The sequence below is a fragment of the Acromyrmex echinatior genome, chromosome 2 (genome assembly GCF_024713525.1).
Source record: "Acromyrmex echinatior isolate Ae372 chromosome 2, ASM2471352v2, whole genome shotgun sequence".
NCBI classification, from domain to species: domain Eukaryota; kingdom Metazoa; phylum Arthropoda; class Insecta; order Hymenoptera; family Formicidae; genus Acromyrmex; species Acromyrmex echinatior.
This window is the reverse complement of record NC_141853.1, coordinates 14,781,986-14,804,129: the sequence shown is the minus strand read 5'-3', so window position 1 is coordinate 14,804,129 and position 22,144 is coordinate 14,781,986. Positions and strand designations below refer to the sequence as shown.

The following is a 22,144-nucleotide window of genomic DNA, read 5'->3' as shown; positions in this document are numbered from 1 at the left end:
TTATATTGAATTGTTATTATTATTAATATTATTATGTATATAATAATAAATTATAGAAAAAATGAAATGATATAATTAGATTCTAAAAACATTTTTAGTTTTGTTTTTAATTTTATTTATATAACTCTAGTTTCTCTCTCTCGTAATTGAAGTAACACCAAATATATGAAATATCAGCGTTGGTTTTGGTATTAACATAATCCGATGATAGAATGACGTTATATATCTATCGAATATCTATCGAGATGCTCATCCGAAATCCCGCAAATCCTTGCGGGTGCGGCGTTATCCTGGGCGAACAATTTCTCGCGGATTTCTCATTTAATATCAGCAATTTAACTACTTCAACATCGCGCCGCAAAAGCCATAAATATCAGCTACCGTGGTCCGGAGAACGATCGTTGTCGCGATAGGGATGCACTAGATCGTGGTTGCACGACTCAGCAATGGAAGCGCACTCTGAAAGGGAGGTAGTCGAAGTTAGAGCGCGACAAAGAGACAGAGAAAGAAGAAGGGCCGTAAGGGGAGCATCGGTGCGGGAGGGAACAGTTGTAGAAGGGGTTTGCAACAGGGGATGGGCGAAAGCGGAGGCAACGAGAGAGAAAAAGAGATCGAATGAAACGCTAGACGTTCGGGCTACAAGTACACTCTGTGCTCGCACACTAGAAGCTATACTTATACCTATAGGCAGTGGTGCATGGTGTGCCATGATGGCAGTAACTCCAGAATCCCAGGGCTTAAACTCGCCTAGCACCGAGGATCAGTGGGGAAACTTCCGTGCGCCGTGGCTTAAAGGCTTCGTGGTTGCTGCTCCCTTGCTTTCCGGATAGCAGCAGCAACTTTTCGCCATGTTAATGGGCGCAATATGATCATACGTGGTGCGTCCGCGTATTTATATGCTGCGTTCTTACTGTACTGTTTTCACAGCTCTTGAACACGTGTAATTCTTTACGGTTAAGAAACAAAGTAAAGCGAAACTAAGTAAAGGCGGAAAGAAGAAAGTGCTGAAGAACTTATCTCAACATAGTAACAGTGATGACAGTTAAATTGATGACAAATTTAATTTATACATTTCAATATACATTTCATTAACATGAAGAGATAAGCTGCATATTAAAATGACAGTAATCGGTATCGTGCCATATATGTATATATGTCAACGACAATGATGCGGTGTATGAGATAATATACGGTATATGACATACACCAAGGCTACTTAATTAAGCGATTCTATCAGAGGCAGAGTATACACGCGTTTGCATAACACGATTTCTTTTAGATAATGTTACTCAATTATTATCGGAATTTTGCATTACGTATAATAATGACTTTGCATTTTCTCCTCGTATCCTACCACCACGATTAGCAATGCGTAAGGTCAAGAGAGAAATATATCGTCGTTAATAAAGACATTAATATTGACTGGCAAGTGTATCTAGATATGCCACGAGGGCAATCCAAGTCGGGAATAACGCTTGGGAATAGAATGCTCGGTCACGACAGGAATAACGTTTAAGAATAAAAGATGAGAGCGAAAAAGGGAAGTACTTATTGCTTATTCATAAGAAGTCGGAAGAATATTGTTTATATCAAAATAGATCGAGACACTGCCATGTCTCCAGATACTTATTAGGTGTTGGAATTAATTCGTAGCGTTTTTTAATGAAAGAATGTTATTTATTTCACATGAGCATTAAAAAATACATTAATGAAAGTACTTCCCATCACTTGTAAAACGCTACGAATTAATTCCAACACCTAATATGTATGTCGAAAATACTTAAACAGAAAATTAGATACATGTCATGACAGTTTGTATAATGCTAATTGAAAGCTGATACAATTCCAGAAGATATATTTTATTTTTGTAATTTCACTGAGCCTTTTAATATAATTATTATATAAGCACCAATTATATTTGTCCCATAATTAAGTTTTAATTTATATCATATACAACTCGTGAAGTAAGCTACGTTTTTCTTATTTTGTAAAATAGAAACTAGCGGCCATAATTTCCTTGCATTCAAAGCTTCGATCTTTTTCCGATCAGACCGCCCCTTTGAGAGGGTATCATAAGATTTATTCGCCGTCTGGTCACCATAGCGGACGACGAATATCACCAAAATGGGCAGCATATGGTGTACGATGACGCCATTCTGAACATCCGTAGGGATTTTCAAATTTTGTTCATAATGATTATCTCATAAAATCCATATCTCAGCTGTGAGAAAGGACGAAAGCCTTAATCAAAAATCACAGATGCGACATATTGGATTACGAAAAATTTAGAATTTTTTATATTAAATTTTTTTAGAAATGTTTTTAAAAGAAATATTAGTAGTAAGTAACGAGATTTAATTTCGTTAGATTTATTCTTATCGTCCCATTTTCGTATTACAATATTCAACGAGATTTAAGTTGTTAAATTTGAAATGCGAATAATGGAATTTTGAAAAGAAAATGGCTGATGTACTTTCTATTTCTACGTTGTTCAGTGTGTAGAAACACGGGGTGGTCTCGTGTGCATGCGCGTAAATCGGCGCGAGACACTACCGTGTCTCTGGATATGTGGCAGATGGAGACATCGACATTTCAGAAACGTAGCCTATGGGGAGTTTTGGCCCCTCCAATCGTTACGGTTGCATCCTTAGAGACACACGTGGTACTACGTATCATATTACAGTTGTTCCACGTGTCAGTGTTCCACGTTCACATTCGTAACAATTTCCTTGATCAGTCCTCCATCGAGTTACAATCACCAATTTATTCGGAAAACTCATAAAGTCGATTGTGACAGTTAGATTTGTGCATCTGCATTGTAAGAAATATCCCTTATATATAGCTTATGTAACATTTTCTTTGTAACTCATATTTTTATATATTTTTCAATCAAAAGACTCAAATATTATTTGTAATGCGAAATTAATTCTTTTGCCTGTAGCGGTCGAAGCTGAATCTTAGATGCTTAAATAATTTCCATGTGAATTTATATACCAAATATATAGTCATTTGAATTGCGCGCCGTTTTTCGGATTTATAAACGCAATTAAATTACTGTAATAATATCAAATTGACAAGCAATTTAATAATTTGCTCATTTAGGCATCCTATTAGAAAGATGTTAATGTGCTGAAAAACTGTAAATAAATTCATTGCGAAAAATATTACCTTAGCTGAAAGTCGAACCTCTATATAGTTTATTACATGAACAAAATATGTATATACACATATTTTGTTTATGTAACAAATTTCTATTAACACACAAACATCCAGTGTATGATTTTTAAAGGCTTTATATTTTGTTGTTTTATACATTTGTTTATATATATTCTTAAATACGTAAGTAATTAGTAATAAGTTTCTTATATGGCTATAATTTTTTCAATGTCGAATAAGTATTCTCCAGTGTGTTAATAACCTGTAGTGATGCATGATTGTATGAGAAACATTACGCAGACGTAACTTCGGGAAAATTTATTTGACATCCATGTTATAACTTTGCTCGACAGCCATTGATTATGAGTTAGACACACCGTGCCTTATCTTTCCCTTACACGCCTGGGGATCAGAATCCCCCGTCTGGAAATATTTCGTACATCCCTAAAATTAATATCTGTTGGTTCAATATCATCTGTCGAGCACTTGTATCCATGGTAGCTTCGTTTGCGACTTAATAGCGATGAAATCTAAGAAATTACATGATATTGTTGACAACTTCATTAACGAACATTTCTAGGATACATTAAAAAACTATTACCATATTATAGATTGTTGCTAAAAGCTGAAATTTATCGCATAGATTATATCAATTTCATTATTACTTTCATCAAAATAAAAGAAAATTATAGGAGTATCAAATTCATCGAATACTTCAAACATGTTCTTTATTTGATATATGAATTATATTATTATAGCATTTGTTTCTTAAATTAAAAATTATTTTATACGTAAATATTAATATGATATAATAATCTAACAGTTTAATACTAACTGTAACTATAAAATTATTTACGTAACCATATAAAATTATACATATATATTTTAAAGAATTCGATGGTACCACAAATTTTAAAATCCAATCATTTACAAAACTTGTAATCGATGATTGCAAGGAATACAGCAGCATAAAACCCGTTTGTGCTATAAGTGGAAATTTCAGGTACTTGGCTCAGTAATTTTTTAACACGGCGACGAGCAGAATACGCAATGTATCAGGCAGTTTAATAACCGAGGTACCTACAAAGTATTCGGCTCACGGATGATGCGACGATGATGATCCGCCATTTCGCCGCAACTTGGGAGGTCCGCTCTTGATATCCCCCCTTCTTGTCTCCTGCCCCCTTATTTCTTCTTCGTACATGTGCTTCACTCTTTCTCCTCACGATGCCTTTCGGTCTTCCCTTCTCTCTCCATCATCTCCATGGTTGGCCTTCCTTAACTGTTGTCGTTCATTCCTCTTTCTCACTCCTTGTTTAGATGTCCTTCTTTATTGTACTCTGTCCTTTTTTATCCCTTTTTTCATGCTCTACCTTCTTTGCTGTTCGTTATGTCAGGTAAACTTCTATTCTCCGCGTCGTGTTCCAAATGGCATCTAATACTATTGGAGTATCAACTATAATTCATATTTTTTTATATTACAAGACAATGTGAAGATTATATTTGCTCTCGATATTATATAATATGTACAAATATTAAAATGCTATTTTTTTATTATCGACTTTGTAAAATTAATCGTTAAAACGGTAATTTAAACATTGCAGATATTTCATATTTTTTGTTAAATTTAATTTGCGTTACAATTCATCAATTATTAATTGAAACAAAAAGGTACAAGAAAGGTTGAAGAAAATGGATCGTAATCTGTCTAAACAGATTTTAATATATGAGGTAACATAAAGTAATCGCATCGATGAACGTAACAACTACTGGATATAACGTGCGTAATAACCAGCAATTTGTGAAAAGAACTTTTAGTTAGGCAACTCGCGTAGCCATACTTTCATGAGAGACCGGGAGAATGAAATTGCGGAAAGGGAAGAGGTGAAAGCGAAGAAGGTGAAGAGTAACGAAGGAATGGTGCGAACCGCGCTTGACTGGTTGGAACGAGAATAATTACTGTAGGAGAAGCTTTGCTCTCGCACATCTTACGAAGATTTTGTAATGCAATAGTGCTTACGTAAAATTGAGTGTCGATGAATAAAGGATGCCGTTATTTAAAAAATGGATGCAAGTACGCGTCACATTTTAGTTATATCCGTTCTTTTTCTCCCGTAAAAAGAAGATGTAATTACTGTTTTTTCCGCAAATGATAACCACAAGGATAAAGCCGCAAGTAATGGGGCGAAGAATTGCATTGCGTTATGAAAAACAAGTAAAACTGGATAAATGGTCTCATTTACTATAAACGGAAAGACAGCCGAGTATGCGATAATAATGGTGATACCGAATGTGTTAAAAAAATCGGATCGATAAGAAGAAGTTGAAAAGGGTGAAGAAATTTTTATAACAACTTGATATATTGAGTATCAATTTAATGATTAGCTATTTGAACTCTATATCTTGATAACTCATCATTGATGTCTTGATAACTCATGCGGGATATTATGTTTAATTTATACATTTACGGTGATCGTACATATTCTATCTTATATTTAAACATTTTTTTTCTCAAGTTCTTATACAATAAAATTTTAAACATCAAAATTGTCTTTCTTGAATATAGTCATCAAGATGTTTAAGATTAAAGTTTGCGTTATATACATAATCACGTTTACGTTATTTTGATAAAAATTTTGATAGTTTTAAATCTATTAATAATTTTATCTTAAAATTCAAAAAAATTCTAAAGTTATTCTGAGTTAAAATGATGGTTTAACAACATTACGTGTGCACCATAATATTAACGAGACTGCCGATGATCACAGCAAGTAGCGTGATACAAGCAGCTTATCGTAGAGCTTATGATTACAGCAGCTTACAGTAGTAATTTTATTAACGCTTAACTATGTATCGATTGAATCAAGTTACCTCTAGCATTAATAAAATTGTCGACAGTTCATTAATGTCTATAAGACATGAAGTCTTACGGGCATTACGCTTATACTCAGTAATGATTTGCATTTTTTCATAACGATTTAGTAACGATATTATAAATGATACCAGTAATTCTTTATGCATACATTCTTTCTACATAATCATCTTTCTTCAAAATTGTTGAAAGTTTTTTAATAATTATGATAACTACATATATACATATATACTTTTTTAAAAAAGCCAAAAAATAAAAACAGTGTCCAAAATTTGTCAATGACAATTAATTCAGTTTTAAAACAATTTTTAATTCTCTTAATATTTGTACATGTTATCATTTTAATACATTTTTGTCAATGACTATCAGTCTCATTATAAAGTCATTTCATTAAACTTTTATCATGTCGTAAAAGTCCAAGAATCGTGCTACGATACTAATTTAAACGTCGTTTAAACACATTATCATTAATCAATCCTTTGTATAGACAGGGATAATATTCCGGTATAATTTATGTAATCCCTCCGGAGAGTAACCGCGGCACGAGAGTGAGTAACAACGATAAAGTTGGCGCGGCGTCAATGATTGGTTGGTTTTCGATAACACGAATCGAGTTCTTGTAAAATGTGCTTATCTAGAGCAAGATTGTAAAAAAAATTGATGAATCATTGCATTATGGAATGCACGCAATTATTAATGGAAATATAATAAGTATCAATGAAAAGAATTTTTTTGTCGTAATTGGAACTTTGAGAAGTTCGTATCTTGCTTCTTTACGGCCAATAAACTGTTTAGAATACATCAAGGAATTACTCAATTTGAAATTAGCAATTGAAAATTAGTTTTATATTTATAATAATTATTAGAAATTTATGACAACATTATATTAACAATATATTATATAAATAGAATTTAAGAGGGTATAAATTATATAATAAAATCGATAATTATGTTATTAAACATTTGACGTGATAAATATTATTGGATATTTATTGAAGAAATTGCAATTGCTAATATAATTTAACAAGTTGCGTTTATAACAATTATTAATAATTAGTCATAGAACTTATATTTATTTTTAACTTTAATATATATTAGTTTTTGATTTGAAATAATTCAAGCGTTCAAGTGAAGAAGTTCGCGTTTGTTAATTACCGATGCAATCGATCGATGTGTTAAAATTCGACATTTATCAGACGAGAGCCGAAGACGAAATTTATTGGCAATACTTGCACCGCAGCCAATCTGGTTGGCAACATGGCGTGTTGGCGAAACAGAGGGGCACGGTAGAGGGAATTGGTAGGAGGGCATGGGGTAGCGCGAGAGGGAGGGAGGCAGAAAGGGGGTAGGACGAAAAAAGAGTCTCATCGCAAGGGCTGGCCCCGCGGGGACTAATTTTTATTTTCCCTGTTTTCCAGTAAGTGCTCCGCGTCCACCTATTTCTCATAAATTTGAATTAATTTACATGCATTTGAATTTAATGCACCGCCATGCTTTATCAAAGCAATTAAGCTTTTAAGCGCGCATTTGCATTAATCCAATGTTTACAATTACGGCACGAATCTCTTTTTCGAGCGCAGCCCGGGTTATTCCCCCTCTGCTGACTCCCTCTGCCGAGAGACTTAAGATATCTGTAGATTGGTGTCCTATCTCTTATGTTATATTTCATTGAGTTAATGAATTTATCACTAATTAGCGATCTCAGGAGGAGTAATGCACCGCGTTAAGTCATTGAGTGTACTAAAACGACTCATGTTCGTGCAAGACACGATAAGAACCTACATAATTAATATTAATATCTACTCTTTGCACGGATTGCCTATCGTGTATCTTCCCTGTAATAAATATTTCTAATTTATATAATATGCGTTACGGCAATATATTTTCTATGAAAGTTGTAGAAAGATAATTAGCTAATACATCATTACAATGAAATAAAGTTCTGCTTCGTCGTGTAATACATTTCTCATTTCTCATACTACGTACATATTTCTTTTTCTTGATTTATTATAATCTTCTTATAACTTGTCTTTTCGAAGAATTTCTTCGCCATCAATTTTCAAGAGTTGCAAGAATTTGTTGAGGACTTAAAAATAGTCAGTGCAATAAACTATGATTTATACTGATTAATATTTCAGCGCGAATATTATTGAAGATTAATAAATTATAAGATTACAGAGAACATCTTTTGCAAAATTGTGGTAATAATGTGGTAGAATATTACTCAATAATTTACTACATACGATACTTTCTGTGTTGATGATACAAAAGATTAAGGCTGATTTATAATCGATTCTCATTTTAAAATCATCTTAAATAATGTCTTAAGATATTAATACAGCTCTGTGATTAGTTTATCACATCTTAAAACAATCTTAAATATATAAGAACCGATTATAAAACCTAAAAATACCACGAAAGTTATAGAAACACAGCTTATGTCCCTAAATATGGAAAAAAATATAATTATTTCTCATTTGCAAAATAATTATCTTTTATTTGTGAAATAAAAAGAAATACAATAATATGTATTGTATATATAAATTTTGTATACTATTTTATAATTATTTTTGTACACACATACAGTTGCATTTTTTTTTGCAAATAAATTCATACTTACTATTTAATATTTTTAAGCCAATTGATATTTTAAGAGAAAGGCTGTTTTTGAAAAAAAAATTATTTGAATTTAAGATATTTTTTAACTTCATATTTGATTGATCTTGCTGTTTTTTCTTCTCCCTCTGTGACACTCTTACTCTCTTTTTTCTAATATACGAAAGAGAATATATTGTCTCGTGGATGTGGATGTAGGTATGAGGTTAGTATCTATAGATATAATATAGGGAGTGAAGCCCTATTCAAAGCGGATGATTCATTGGCCGCTGCTGCGCTTGGATAAGATCTCTAGCGTGCCGCCTCGTCCATCTTAACCGCCAACCTGCAACAGCTAACCATTCGCCAACCGGACCAGCTCTTTCCGTTTTTTCGCTCTTTTGCGCGGAATCGCGGAATCTAGATAATCCATGGTGTGTCCGGGGATTCGGTCGAAGTTCCTGGACATTTCGATAGAGCCAGGCTCATTACGCGTGGCTCGATAACTCGATACATCTTGCTTCTAAACTTTTTCACGGAGCATTCGTTACGTCTGGATTCAGTGAACCGCACATGGTATAGACTTTTTAATATGCCAGAAAGGTTGCTGCGCTAGGAACATTTTTGGCAGCTTACTCTCGCGTATTGCAGATATGCTTGAATGGAGTAGTATTCCACGAGTATAGTTTGCCCCCTAACTTTCTTGATTTACGCGAGTTCATTATTATTTTCGCGCTACGGAATAATCGCACTTCTTGCCTCTTCCACATTTCCGTCTGTAAACCTCCCTTCTTTTCATTGGTCTACGAGAGATGAAAACTGGAATACGTTGAATAATGGAGCAAATTTTTCCTTCGCTATAACTCTGCATTTTTGTACCGAATATTCATTAGAAACTTAGAGACACAATTGCGATAAAGAGGAGAAAAATATTGCAGGTTACAGTAGCGTTCACATCTTAAAAAGTTCGCGTAATCTTAGTAATTATATTTGATTCCGCTATGTCATCATTTTGCACTTTTAAAACTACAAGAGCTCGCAGAGATATGCGGCAGCACAAGATTGTCTTTTTACGACTCTTTAAATGCGAGCAATATCGCTCCATCATTATCGCGCGCCACGTTTTAACGTTGTTGGACGCGTCAAGTATAATTTGCTCCCTCCTTACGAAATTCCAAACCTGTCCGTAGCAATCATTAGTAATTGCGATGCTATCTAACGTATCGTTTTCGAAAATCCAAATTCAAAGTGCAGTTCAACCGGACGGTAATCATAGTTTCTTACAGGTTAAACACGCGATGGCGTCTTATTCGTCAGAACCGGCTCTCTCTCTCCTCCTCTTCAGGCTATGCCTGGACGTACCGGTAGGCCCCCTGGGGCCTCGTCGAATCACAAGAACGGGAAACCTGCCCTCTATGTCTTGCTCCGTTCTGAAAGGAACATGCTGCAAAAGAATGTAAAAGGTTTGTCGGCAATCCCCGTAGCCCCGCTTGCAAATTATCAAATCATCTAGTCCGATACTTATTAATGCGTATAAGTTAAGTCATTACCCTAAGACACGTAACCATAAGGGAACACGTTGGAGATTTACATCGCTCCCTGCCGTTCCTCTAGATCTATAATTATAACGTTGGATGTCTCGGAAAGTTTCATTAATAAAAGACATTCCTCGCAATTAATCAAACAAACGCGTTCGGGTATCTGCAGAAACTGCTAATTAGCTTTAATCGGTGCCACTTCGTTTACGGGCTAATAATAATGCATCCGATACTCCGAAAGGAAGATACGCATTTAGAGTTACGCGACAAAATTCGCGAAACTTGATACGTTAATTCACGTAATCCACGCGGCTTTCCATGGATATAGAATGCATCGTACCCACTGCGATCTCCTCGAGGGCCATGGCCGTAGAGTTGGAAATAAGGTGGCAATAAAGCATATGTAAAATATATTCTTGAATTCCTTTTAGGACGCAGATATATGTGGATGGTTCGTGGGTCGGTTGCCCGCTGGTAACCATGTCTCCCCTTCTTCTTACAATGGCGGATACGTACACGCATCTACTTTGTGTGCGTGTTACCTGGCGTGTGAGTTACAGATGCGAGGCGATGTAAGTAAGACAGACGATCCATTTCATTAGAAGGTGTCGCGACGTTACTCACCTGTATTGGTCTCTCCACTCTCGTATTCGAAATATTTTTTTTTTTCCGACTCTCGCTCTCTTTGGTGATTATTTACGCTCAAAAGGATACTTTACCAAGCGTCTGTTTCTCATAGTCAAAGGTAAAAAAACGTCGTAGGAAAATCGTAAATTCATTGGCAAGATAGTACCATTGTAACATCGATGGGCATCCAAAATAAACATGGTGGAACAATGGAAAAAATGTCAAATCGTAAACTATCGTTCCTCTTCGGGCAAGATTTTCGCACGAGGAAACAACAATGACGATTCGGATAGGACTTCGAGGAATGGAAACCCTCGGCGTGGAAACGAAGAGCAACAAGAAAGGGAAAGTTCGTCGTTTATTTCCCCTCGGATAGGGGAAACGAGGGAGACGGAGAAAGATGTACGGAGCCGCGAGGTGTCGCCTTACAACCGGCTTGGTTCTCTTACCTATGCCGAGCCTCCTTTGCATGCCATCTCCACCACCATCTCAGTTCGGCTTGCTCCTTTTGTATGCCCCGTCCCACAGCGTCCTCCTTCTCTTTCCTTTTGCTCGAGATGCACCGTTGCGTTCGGTCTTTGCATAATTATTACGATTACCGCGAGTAGCAGCTGGCTCGTTGTAGAGAAGCCACCTCGTATCCTCCCTCCCTCTCCTCCTCCTCCTCTTCCTCCTCCTCCTCCTCTTCCAGTTTCCTCTTTCTTTCTTATGCCTCTCTTTCGTCCTTGTTGTTGAGTGTCAGAAAATGAGAGATGAAAAAGAGAAGGAGATCTTATATTCGCGTGTGTGTGTTAATTAAATTTCTTGAGGGGATACACGCGAAATTATCGTCGGGATCTCTGCCGACCACTTTTTGCTCGCGATTAATTGCGTGCTTCGACAGACTGTCAGCCAATCAGCGTCTTCGCTCCATGTCATCAGATGCAGCGATGGCTGAATTACAACGAATCACGTAACTTAGAAGCGCGTTAATGATATTCCATCTACAAACTCCATTAAAACGCAGAGGACGAATATTACTTTGAATAGTATAAATGACGAATAGTACGAAACGGACGGCATGACTAATGATCGACCTTTGTTCTATTCCGATAATATAAATTGTAACTATACAATGTGCTCATTATAATTAGTAAATCATTCGATTTAAAAATACATTCAGGCTGGATGTATGTTCGTATGTAAATAATCTATTATTATTATATATAATAATTGATTTTGTATCGAATGCTTTTTTAAGAGCATTAGATATAAAAATATTGCGTAAATATTATTTTTTGTTATAAAGATAAAAACCTTAATGATAATTAAAAATGTAAAAATAATGTACAAGGTAATACAAATTTCCGAACAATTTGCACAATACTGTATTATGAAAATTTTGTTCATCTTTTTCATTATTTCCGCTTAGTAGAATTCTTCACTTATGTAGGAGTAAACTCGCCACCTTGCTCGCGGCATGATTGCGCGCTTATTCAGAAGTATTCACACGTAAAGCTGATATCTTATTCTTGAATAGGCTATAGCTCCTTTCGGTTTTTTTATGGTATATCCCACTAGCTACTAGCAACATTCTTGTCCGCATCGTGTAATTTTTGCTCAATGTATTCTTTATCGTCTTACCGGGCCATGATTACATGAATGGGTTCACCAAATTATCGTCCCTTCCGAAATTACCAAGAGTTGAAAAGATTGTTCCAAAAAAGAATACTACATTTCACGCAGTATACAGGGTGTTCAAAAAAATCATTCAGCATTTATATGATAGATAGCACATACCATATTTAATAAAGAAAACTTACGTACTAGTAAACATATGTTGAAAGCTCAATCTTTTTTTGAAATATATCTACTATATAAATGCTGAATGATATTTTTTAATAGTACTTTATATAATTTAATAATTGGCATAGCAATTAATGATTCTTCTCAATTATCAACATATATCTCAAAACAACATATAATTTCAAATCTCTTTATACATTTGTTAAATAAGTTTTTTTTAAATAACATATATGTGTAATAACATAATAACATATATGTGTAATTTATATATCTTATACAGTTACAACTTATATACTGTTAGTCTAAGCAATCGTAAAATTCAACTTCTCTAAATATTTTTCCTTTTTAATATTTTATTATAATTTGGACTATTTGCTCGTTGGCTTATTGCTGTCATAAGAAATGTTAAGCTTATTACACATAGCAACGAGATGCAGCTAAATTCTATAAGCGTTTTATCTGACCACTAATTCTATTGGTAGCTGTAGAAGAAATATACATCTTGCTGTTCCTCATTTGCGAGTGTCAACCCTTAGTTTATTTATACCGTCAGGTTTTTAGCATGTATTTATGATCGTTGAGGTTTCCGTCGTCACACCCCGAGAGGTCGCGTTGCCTCTCCCCTAAAAGAGAGACGATGTCTCGGCAGTGTAACATCGCACTCTTCGTTAGTCTCTGTTGTATATAACTTATTAATTACGGTTGACTAATGCGCTCCAGCTGTGCCACGTAGCAACATCTTACCTTCTCCCTTCGTCCACTAACTTTCTCTCGGTGCTTTCTCGGCAACCCTTAGGAGAGGAAAGAGAGTACGAAGAGAAAGAAAGAGAGAGAAAGGGGGAGGAAGGGGAAGGAGAGGGAGAGAGTAAAGAGAAGGAGGAGATGCCCTGGCAGAAAACGAGACGAAGGTCCTGGTAGAGCGTAAAAGGGAAGGGAGACGTGGGAGGGGACCTCGGAGGTATGGAAGAAGGTGGGAGAGAAGAGAGTAGAACGCGAGGGACGCTAGGCAGTAACTCACGCCCCCGAGAGGATTACCTACCTTGGCAAGGCTGGAGGAGGGTATATCCCACGTTGAGCTACGATCTTGCTGCGTAGCTACGCGTTCCTCATACCAAGTGTCCTCGGTACTCCCGTGCCGCGTGCAAACAGGGTTCTTTGAGAGCATGAGCGCGTTCCGGATGGCACCGGAAGACCGAAACTGGTGATACGTGAAGAGACTATTGCGTTTCAAATGAGACGGAATATTATTACAAGATGCGCTCAAAAGGGGCATAGAGCCCCTATTGCCACACGAAGTAAAACTAAATGAGATATAATAATTTATAACATAAAAAGGCGCGTTAAAACATGCGTATTCGTATATACAATCATTTATTCCTTTTATTTTTATTGCTATGTTTGTGAAACATTGAAAAATTATTAATTTAAAATATTTAATTTTAAAATTTAAAATTTCAAGTTATAAAAATAATGGCACTTGTATTAATATCAGAATATTTAATAGTACATATTTAGTTTATAAATATGATTATGTTAAAAAATTATAAAGTTGAATCATCTCTTAAATCAATATTTGGTAGATAATACTTTTTTGAACATTTACAAATCAGTACACTTAAAAGTTTTTCAAATTTTAATTTAAATTTTAAAAAATTACAATTGGAAATATATACAAATGCATGATAATATAGGAAAGCGCAGTATCTATAATAGGATATAATTTTGCCATATAATATTTCTGTTTTCGTTAGCTTTCAAAAATACAATTCAATTTGCATAAAACTTTATATCACTTAATGAATTTAATTATTATTTAATTTAGCGAGAAATACAAGGATTCTCTGATGATTGATGTAGCATCAGTCTTATATACAAAAACCGTCTAACGTTACTGAAACTCGGAGGGATAAGCCTACAAGAGATATCTCAGGAAGTCTGGGAAGTCCTTCATGAACCCAATTCACTTACTTTGATTTGATTGGTCCCATGTATGATTCGACTTCGTATGTGTGTGTGTGTGTGTGTGTGTGTGTGTGTGTGTGTGTGTGCGCGTGCGTGTGTGTGTGTGCGCGTGTGTGTGCGCGTGTGTGCGCGTGTGTGTGCGCGTGTGTGCGCGTGTGTGCGCGTGTGCGTGCGTGCGTGCGTGTGCGTGCGTGCGTGTGTGTGTGTGTGCGTGCGTGTGTGTGTGTGTGTGTGTGTGTGTGTGTGTGTGTGTGTGTGTGTGTGTGTGTGTGTGTGTACACGTAATCAGGAGGGAAGCGGAAAAGGAGTGAGGGCAAGCTTTGGCATCATGTTTTGCAAAGTTATACCGACAAATCCCCAGCAGCAATCAACGTATTGGCTGTTCTTGTTAGAGTTGGCAACCAGTTAAGTCGCTCCCTTTCTCAGTTTATGGTTGAATACGTCGAAACTCGGCAGATTTCTTTCAACTGCCATTTCCTTTCGCATTTGAAACTGTTCTCAACGAGCCGAAAAAAAATGTTTCATTACTTGGTGAATTTTTTTTAGTTCAATCGAGTTCCAAGTTTTATATATTACACTCATTTTTTTTCAAGATACTTTTTAAAATAACATGAGGCTTAATTCGAATGAATCAAATTAATAATTATACATTGATAAACAGTTAAAAATTTCATAATAAAATACAACTTCGAGAGAGTTGATAAAAGAAAAAAAAAGTTTATTTCTCTCATAATATTTTATGATATGACGACTTCAAACTTTTTTATTATAACTTAAACTTTTGGAAGAACAATTCGTCGGACGAAGGTTTCTGCGAGGTTGAAATTTTTTAGAATATACGGGCAAACATTTTTCAAGAAAGGCGTGAATAACGACCGAAATATTTTTCGCTCTTCTAAACGTGCTCTACGGTTTTCCCACTTTGCTGTTCAGCCAGCCAATCCCTCCCGGCATGCTTTGCCGATCTCCTTTTTCTTTGTTCCTCCAAATGAAAGCATTTTAAGGTCTCAGCATAAAATTTATCCACCCCTTCGGTTAAACAGCTATGCACATCTCTTTTTTCTTCAGAAGTGCGGTAATCTTGATATTTCATTCCTTAATTTCGTTTAGTGCGATATCTCATGGATGATATAGAGTGAGATTCGTAATTTGTAAATTTGAAACATGTAAAATATATATATATATATATATATATATATATATATATATATGCATAATATATACACACACACACACACATTTTAGATGTCGCATAAAAAGTAAAAAATATTATTTTATTATTTATTACCTCGGAAATAATCATCTAGGATATTTTATATTCCGGCGAGAAAATGTGAATTATTGTAAAATAATATTTTGAATATTGATATTGGATGTTGAATGGATATTGATTAATATATTTTTTTCATTTTTAATAATTCTTTACGAACCTTTAAATATGCATTCAATTTCATCAAAAATCCTCAATAAAGAGAAACAATATTAAAACATTAATTAAAATTTTTTAGAAATACATAAATTATTAACGCGCTTATTTTACTTGGTATTTATTCGATTTTTTCTATTTATACTTTTTAAAAAATGGTGATTAAATTCATATCCATAATATTCTCAAATAATAATAAATCTGAAAACAATAATATACAATTTGCTATTAATGATAGTATAATAATTTTAAATAGAATTAAAACATCTTGTTTTACGTAAAAAAAATTAGATGGACCTACTCTTGGATTAAATAACAACTAAGTAAAAAAAAATATTAGAAGTAAAATATTTTTATCTCCTTTTTTCATGTTTTATACTCTTTGCCATTTTTTATTATACTTTTTTATCTCGTAAAAAAAATGAATATTTTCTTTGAAAACCTTACAATTGAGAATAAATGTGTGTAAGGTACGTAACAAATACAGCAAGTAGTGTTATAATATTCTATATTTCTTATTTGCATGCAAATATAAGAAATTGATTTAATTAGGATAGAATGTTTAATTTTATTTCTAAAATTCGAAAGTGTCACTTTTGATTTACCACGTCCGCATTTCGGAACGCGTGCCAATACGTGAAGAGAGAATGATTCTGCTAGGGATAATAGGAAGGTTTGATAGAAGATTTTGAAATGGAAGGGAACCAGACTCGCGTTGGGGTCCGTGTGACAAATAACCGTTAAAAACGCACCGTCGTAACTCCACGCCCTTCCACGCGACGCAAACCCGATATGACAACCTAGCGTGAGAATCGCGGGGGTGACAGAGAGGATGAGTAGAGATGCCCGGAGGGGTAGTAGCCTGGACGGCAGGGCACTTGATTACATCGCGATAGCAAACATCATGTTGATATAAACTTTGTTTCGTATGATATGGATACAATGGCTGTCTGGAATTCTGACTGTATATGTGCATCAGTCAGGCACCGTGTAACTTTGTAATCTTGTGATAACAAATCAGCGTGATGTGATTATGTGTAAACTTGAAACTTGTTTAGTAGATGATTTGATTTATATTAGGACATTGAGATGCATTAGTCTTGCATATTTGAAAGCTGATATATACGTATTATATTTTTTTGAAGCAGTTTGAAATTTTTGAATTATATATCTTTTGTTTTCTATTATATTAAATTATATATCTTTTCTTGTACTATGTACTTCTCTTAAGTTGTAAATTCTATTTATTTATGATTTTATCTGTGAATCTTCAAGAATTTGTCGTCATGTTGAATTCTTTATTAATGTATTTTAGCAAAAACTATTATGTTAATGATAGTTATCAGAAAATTTCAATGAAGTTATATTTTATAATAACAATGTACATTTTATCAAATAACACAATAAAATGTATTGAGAATTTCGAGGTTTAATTCGTTTCTATATTTTTATTATACATCTTTATGTCGATTTGTGTACGACGGTTTTAAAGTGCGCAGTGAAAAATCTGCCAGTGAAAAACGCAATAATATATGCATTTTTTATTCTCGGCCATTGGTTAATTGTATTTTTGAGATAATCGATCCAAGTCGAATGCGGAAGGATAAGCCGATAGCAAAAGTCGTAATATTATGGATATTTATGCACTTGGGCACGCACCGTATGCGAGGAAAAATAGAGTAAAAGGAGTCTGCTTACGGCCGAGAAGAGAGGTTGGTTTAGGTTGGATACCGGTGGCAGAGGTGAAACGGGAGGGTTTTTACGAGGCAGTAATGGCCGATAAGGTGAGCTTGCGCCCCCACTGTCGGGGGGCTTACTCCGCTACTGTACCCAAGTGACTGTTCAACAGTACCTATTCGCTGTCGTATACTCCCTTACTTTCTCTCGGAACGACTCATGCCACGCTTTATTTTAAGCCGTTTACACATTTCCTTTATCGGCACGAGCCTCGTTTATATCGCCGCGTTTGATATTCGCAGTCCCAAAGCGCTGCGGGATATCAGAAATTCGTTAGAATGCTCTTTTAATAAGTATCTTAAGTGGCAGCTCATAAAGATAACATAACTTGTTTTAAAAGATAAGCAGCAAGAATTAAATGACATATCGACTGAATCTACATCCAATTTCCATCAAAATATCTCACTAATGTACATATTTCTCTTGTTATTTTTAAATAAAAATTTAATATGTTTTTATTAATTAATTTTTTTATTTTAAATACTTTGACAACGTTTATGCGAAGATATGGTTGTTTACGTATTATTATAATCATTAGCGAAATAATGGAATTCTTTTAACGCGCCATTTTGCGCGGTTTGGTATATTTATAGTAGGAATGAATTAACATATTTCTGAAGAATGTCATCATCTCAATCGTTGTTTTGCTCGTAATTCTTACGGATAGATACAGCATGAGGAAAGAACAAAAAGAGTTCACCGCAACCCTTGTTTGTTATTCGCAGGGGCGAACGGAATGCGCAGGCGCGGCCGACAGACCTACACGCGCTACCAAACTCTGGAGCTGGAGAAGGAATTCCACACGAACCACTATCTCACCAGGCGGAGGCGAATCGAGATGGCACACGCACTCTGCCTGACAGAACGGCAAATCAAGATTTGGTTCCAGAATCGGCGAATGAAGTTGAAGAAGGAGATTCAGGCGATCAAAGAGCTAAACGAGCAGGAGAAGCAAGCGCAGGCGCAAAAGGCGGCAGCGGCAGCGGCGGCGGTTGCGCATCAGCAGCAAGGAGGGGGTGGGGGACCAGAGGGGGGCAACTAGGGGTACGCCCTGCATCGGAGCCCCCCTGACCACCCCACCGCCAATCCACACCACCCTCTACTAGCACCGCAATGTACACAGCTGTATTAAAGGTAAGTGTGATTTTTTTCTGATAATTTATACTTCCATTTCTTCTTAAGAGCTCTGATTAAATCGTCAGCCCGTGAAAAGAAAAAGATTCATCAATCTTTTTAAAGCATTTCAGTACCTACATACATATATCTTATACAATATACATACATTTATTAAATGTATACACTAAAAAAAATTTGTCCAACTAACTAAACACATTTAGTTTGCAGATTTTTAATTCAACAAATTTTTATTTAATCGAATTTAACCGTATGCTGCTTAATAAATTGTTCAATGTTAAGCAGACTACGGTTAAATTTGATTAAATAAATGATATGATAAAAAAGACATCTTTATATCTACACAAGTGTTTGCTACTAGAAACATATATGTAAATTCAAATAATTATAATTTTATTAATCCTTAACCGGAGCAACTACGATCTTTAAAGACCACACTATCAAAAGTTTCATTGTAAATTTTGGTAAATAAATTCAAATTTGTAAAAATAAATAAAGTAATTCGACTTCTAATAATGATAAAAAGTTAAAACTTTATAAGTATCAGAATTTTTTCAGATATTTATATAATCAAAGTAATAAAAAATTTGTTCTATTTTTCAAAGATACCTATTGCTGATGAAAATTTATATTGTCGAAGGTTAATAATTGTTATAATATTTATTCGTATCATTTTTTTAGATACTTATGAGTACATATATGTTTTTCGACAATATTAGAATATAAAATCATTGCAGTCTAGCACTCTTTGTGGACTAACAAAGTGGACGTATACATTTGATGCAACAGTTAGGATTATGTGACATACATTAAAAAAACGGTAGTCATATAAACGTTAAAAGCGGCGTTAAAAATGAGATTCGAGCTTTTAGCAGCTGCGGCTTTAAAATTAAGTTTACTCGGCGGGCTTAATGAGGATAAACCGCATACAAGCGTGCTTTCATAATTTTCTAAGTTATGCTATTCGCGTGTGTTTAACTTGCGCTGAACGTGCATCCCGAGGGAGCGACGAACGCAAACTTGAAATATCGTGTCGCGTTTTTCCTGTCGTTTCTGCCAGTATCGAATAAAAAACTTATCAGTTTTATTGCGCTGTGTTTGCTTCCGTTGCTTTAAACGGTTTTGGAATAAAATTACAACGTTTTGTATTGTGAATTTTCTAGTTACAAAATCGAAAATTGTCAAAGCACGTAAAAAAAAAAAGATAGAAAGTCACTTATAAATTAGAAACGATAGATTGTCTGAAGCAAGTGGATGACGCAAAGAAGAAAGTATAGAAAGCGCAAATAGGTAAAAAAAAAACCTTGACAATAGTATCAATTTCACTGTTCTATCACAAAAAATTTGCTGTAATTTATATTTCTATTCGAGAGCCAACTGTCCATTGTAAAAAAATAGAGGATCCTTTAAATTGGTCGGTCCGGACAATATCAAAAGGTAAAAAAAGGTTTCCGCTTTTTTCTTTCACACTTTCACGTGAATCTTTGTCGTTGTTAGAAGATATTTACGATTCTTCGCATATTTGAGTTAAAAAAACAGGCCTTAGAAACTCACACTGACTTTAAAAGTAGCATGCAATTTTGATTGTCGATTATGTTGCGCACGTATATTTTCTTTCTTACAAACACGAACACTTTTTATCGACTTCAACTTACAATATCTATTATGTTTTGAAATTTTGAAGATCATGTTTTAAGTTATTATGAAAAAGGCAGAGCTTTTTAAAAATAAATTTTTTAATGTAATATAAATAGGTAAAACATTAAATATCGTAAAAACACTACTGTAAAAAAATCACGCAAGCTTTAATTTATTACATATACGTTCTCAAAATATTTAATACGTCTGCGGCAGAAAGGAAGTACGCCAGGCAGAGAACTATGATCGAAACTCCTTATTCTTCGGAACCCACTGGAGCGCTTAATATCTCTTTTTTGGTATCTTCGGGCGACGAAGAAGTTCGGGCATAAATTTTGTCCCGATTGCACGTAATATTACGCCAGCGAAGCGATTCCCCGATTAACTCCGTGGATTGCACCGTAATTGTACGCCACTTGAAATGCGATTAAATAACTCTTCGCCGGTAATATTTATTTAATCGTGCTTATTTAATCGCCCATATCCGAGTAATCGTAGTCTTGAAATATTATAGAATCATTATCAATTTCTGCCACAATCATAGAAATATAATAAATGATTTGCTTAATGAAAATTTATATTTATATTTAATGAAAAATATATTTTATTTGTTACTGATTTTATTATTCATTATATTTTTGTACCTTTTTTGTCACATATACAGTTTTTATTTTCTATTTTTCATAATTAATACATTTTATTATACATTTCAAATAAAGTAGATAGAGAAACATGTTTACCATTTTATAAAGAAATTTTGTAAAAGGAGATAAATCGTTCTGAATTCCACATCCATTATCCGAAAAGGAATGAAATGTAGATTTGCTTCTGTGAGTCGATCTAGATATATGGGAAGATAAATTTTGATAGAGGACATGAAAAAGCAATTTAGGAGAGTTTTAATGGTCAATGTATGAGACAGTCGCGACGATATCGAATGATTAATTTATTTATCAAGCTAGGATTGTCATGAATTTCTTATTAGATTTAAAATGTTAAAAAAATTCATTCAATATTTTATATTTTTATTTGTATTTACATGTATTTAGAAAAAAAGAAAATTTTACCAAATAGTATAATTAAATAGTCTAATTAAATATTTTATATAAGAAATGATTTTATAATATAAATATTTAATATGTTTATATTTATATATTTTATGTGTATTTATATATACGTATAATATACATGCTGTATTGCACACGACAAACATGTTTCTAAATAGAAACGAGTAAATTATTTATAACCAGAGCATTTCTGATTATAACACTTACAATTAGGAATTATGATTACACTCAAGATCATTCTTTCGATTTATATTAATTAATAATTTTTTTGGTCAAATTTATCAATATTGAATACTCTTTAAATCTTGAATTCTTATCATTTTTATATTTTATAGAGTAAGATGATACAATTTCGAATATGATACAATTCTAAATGACATAAAAATTCGAATTTAATTTTTGAAGTTCAAGTTTGTGTGTGATTTTTTTTTTGTTTGATGCCCTTTGATTACCTTCTACATAATGAGATTAAAACCACCAAACTTGAATCTCGAAGATTAGATTATTTTATTTTATTATTTCAAAATTATATCATGTTCGAAATTGTATCACCTTACCCTTCTTACATGCATAATAATGTATGAATACCAATAGCAATGCCATCTAT

General features: G+C 34.2%; 2 protein-coding genes across 12 annotated transcripts in view; both read left to right on the top strand.

Annotated features, from left to right (window-relative positions):
* Ubx (ultrabithorax) overlaps nt 1-22,144 on the top strand; it is a 388,698-nt gene that overhangs the window by 346,440 nt on the left and 20,114 nt on the right. For 10 of the 11 annotated variants that reach the window (XM_087403017.1, XM_087403023.1, XM_087403021.1 and 7 more), the window contains one exon: nt 18,424-18,832. In XM_087403017.1, coding sequence (XP_087259143.1) covers nt 18,424-18,740 — 317 coding nt within the window. In that variant the 3' untranslated portion in view covers nt 18,741-18,832. Of the gene's footprint in view, nt 1-18,423; nt 18,833-19,035; nt 21,532-22,144 lie in introns of those variants that run through there. The other variant, XM_087403018.1, reaches the window with a different exon arrangement.
* The window catches only part of Antp (homeotic protein antennapedia), a 219,082-nt gene continuing 215,684 nt past the window's right edge, over nt 18,747-22,144 (top strand). Inside the window, exon 1 of the mRNA XM_087403014.1 lies at nt 18,747-18,832. The gene's annotated coding sequence lies outside the window, so the exon portion shown is untranslated. The remainder of the gene's footprint in view (nt 18,833-22,144) is intronic.